Below are 2,500 nucleotides of genomic sequence, written 5' to 3' on the forward strand. Positions count from 1 at the left end.
ATGCAGATCGCTGATATCAAACAGTTTTCCTTTCATTCACGATGACTGCACCTAAAATAAGCATCTGTCCACGTGTGAACAGGACCAAAGATAAGTCAAAAGGAACAGGCCAGCACTCTAAATGTCCTTTCACATTTGAATGGGCAGAACAACGGACGTTTCAGCACCAAGCCTTCTTCAGCGTTTCACTCATGTTTCTTTTGGCCGTGCACCTAAGCTGAACGTTTGGATTGAGTGTGCTCACCATTGGTGAGTTTGAAACAGGACCACCAGAACCCCCGTCCAATACCAGACCAGAGCCTCTGTCTAATACCAGACCAGAACCTCTGTCCAATACCAGACCAGAACCTCTGTCCAATACCAGAGGGTCAAGAAACAAAAGATATATGGAAAGATAATGTTAAACAGAATCATATTTGACTCCAGCTGTGTCACATCGGTGGGTGGACATTGTGACAGACAGCAGAAGGCAGCCTGTCCCCTGTGGTGTCTGTCTGTGACCAGCAGGGGACATCTGGCTTCAGGCTCCATGGAGCTGCTAAAACATCATCCGATTGTGAGGCGTCAAAGCTTTGACATGACCAATGGATTTTCTTCTGCTTGCATATGTGCTTATATGTTAATCTCTTTTATTTATATGTTTGATCTTAATTTGATCGTATTTTTATTTTGTCCTTTACTGTTTACAGTTTTTCTCTTTGTCTCCTCTGTCTACCTATGCTAATTAAATTCCCGTTTCACACTGTTCAATTGCTTTTTAAGTGATTTTGAGTATCATGCTTTTATTTTGACTCTCAAAGGACTTCGTAAACTCTGTTTGATCTATATTATTATTATTATTATTAATATAATTATTAATAATAATAATAATAATACCATTATTACCAATAATAATAATAATAATATTATTCTTATATTTGATTCCAGCAATTCAACAGAGTAGTAATACCCAAGAATGAATTATCACCATACTTGGTTAGGGTATTCTAGGATATTATGGCTTACCGATGCATGTGTATTGGCTGAAGTCTCCAAAGTAGCAAACATACAGTCTAAGAAAAGAGAGGAAAACAAGAAAGATCACTAACTAGCTCTCTGGTTGCCATAAGAGTTGTCATAGTAACCAATTAAAGCATAACTGTGCATTATGGGAATTAGCAGCATGGTTTCAATGTGTCTCTTCGTTACTCATATTAATTGTGCAAAGTAAATTTGTGATATGAAATAATACACTGTGATTTAACTGTGCTGCCCTTCCTTACTGTGTCTCCAGATACCAACATTATTCTGGTCAAATGGGCTCTGTTTGTCTTTGCTTTCACACAGTCGAGGGAATAACTTGAACGACCTCTCTCTCTCCCTGTTTTCTCTGTGTCTCTCGGTGTCTCTCTCTCTCTCAGATAGCGGAGACCTACGCCTTCCTGCCCCGGGAGGCAGTGACCCGTTTCCTGATGAGCTGTGGAGAGTGTCAGAAGAGGATGCACATCAGCACCGCAGGACAGGACTACAAAGGTACAGAGACACTGCTAAAGCTGTCTGTCTTAACAGGACTACAAAGGTACAGAGACACTGCTAAAGCTGTCTGTCTTAACAGGACTACAAAGGTACAGAGACACTGCTAAACCTGTCTGTCTTAACAGGACTACAAAGGTACAGAGACACTGCTAAACCTGTCTGTCTTAACAGGACTACAAAGGTACAGAGACACTGCTAAAGCTGTCTGTCTTAACAGGACTACAAAGGTACAGAGACACTGCTAAAGCTGTCTGTCTAAACAGGACTACAAAGGTACAGAGACACTGCTAAACCAGCTGTCTGTCTAAACAGGACTACAAAGGTACAGAAACACTGCTAAACCAGCTGTCTGTCTTAACAGGACTACAAAGGTACAGAAACACTGCTAAAGCTGTCTGTCTTAACAGGACTACAAAGGTACAGAGACACTGCTAAACCAGCTGTCTGTCTTAACAGGACTACAAAGGTACAGAGACACTGCTAAAGCTGTCTGTCTTAACAGGACTACAAAGGTACAGAGACACTGCTAAACCTGTCTGTCTTAACAGGACTACAAAGGTACAGAAACACTGCTAAACCTGTCTGTCTTAACAGGACTACAAAGGTACAGAAACACTGCTAAACCTGTCTGTCTTAACAGGACTACAAAGGTACAGAAACACTGCTAATGCTGTCTGTCTTAACAGGACTACAAAGGTACAGAGACACTGCTAAAGCTGTCTGTCTTAACAGGACTACAAAGGTACAGAAATACTGCTAAAGCTGTCTGTCTTAACAGGACTACAAAGGTACTGAACAACTGTTTAAACTGTCCATCTTAACAGAACGTTTAAAGCTTCTGTTCAGTCTTAAAGGACGAGTTGACCTATGCATTACATAATAAGTCCTCATCCCTGTAAAGCTTGGACCTACAGACAGTCTTGTCTCCAGAGTCAGCTGTCTGTTGAAAGGGAGCAGGCTCTGCTGTTTGTGGCTCCACGGTGGA

General features: G+C 41.3%; 1 protein-coding gene across 1 annotated transcript in view; it reads left to right on the top strand.

Moving 5' to 3' along the window:
* The window catches only part of LOC310780721 (nucleolar protein 4-like), a gene marked incomplete at both ends in the record, with an annotated part of 194,044 nt that overhangs the window by 34,145 nt on the left and 157,399 nt on the right, over nt 1-2,500 (top strand). The window contains one exon of the mRNA XM_083641231.1: nt 1,401-1,512. Coding sequence (XP_083497357.1) covers nt 1,401-1,512 — 112 coding nt within the window. The remainder of the gene's footprint in view (nt 1-1,400; nt 1,513-2,500) is intronic.

The sequence above is a fragment of the Poromitra crassiceps genome (assembly GCF_964638095.1).
Source record: "Poromitra crassiceps genome assembly, chromosome: 8".
Taxonomy (NCBI): Eukaryota; Metazoa; Chordata; class Actinopteri; order Beryciformes; family Melamphaidae; genus Poromitra; species Poromitra crassiceps.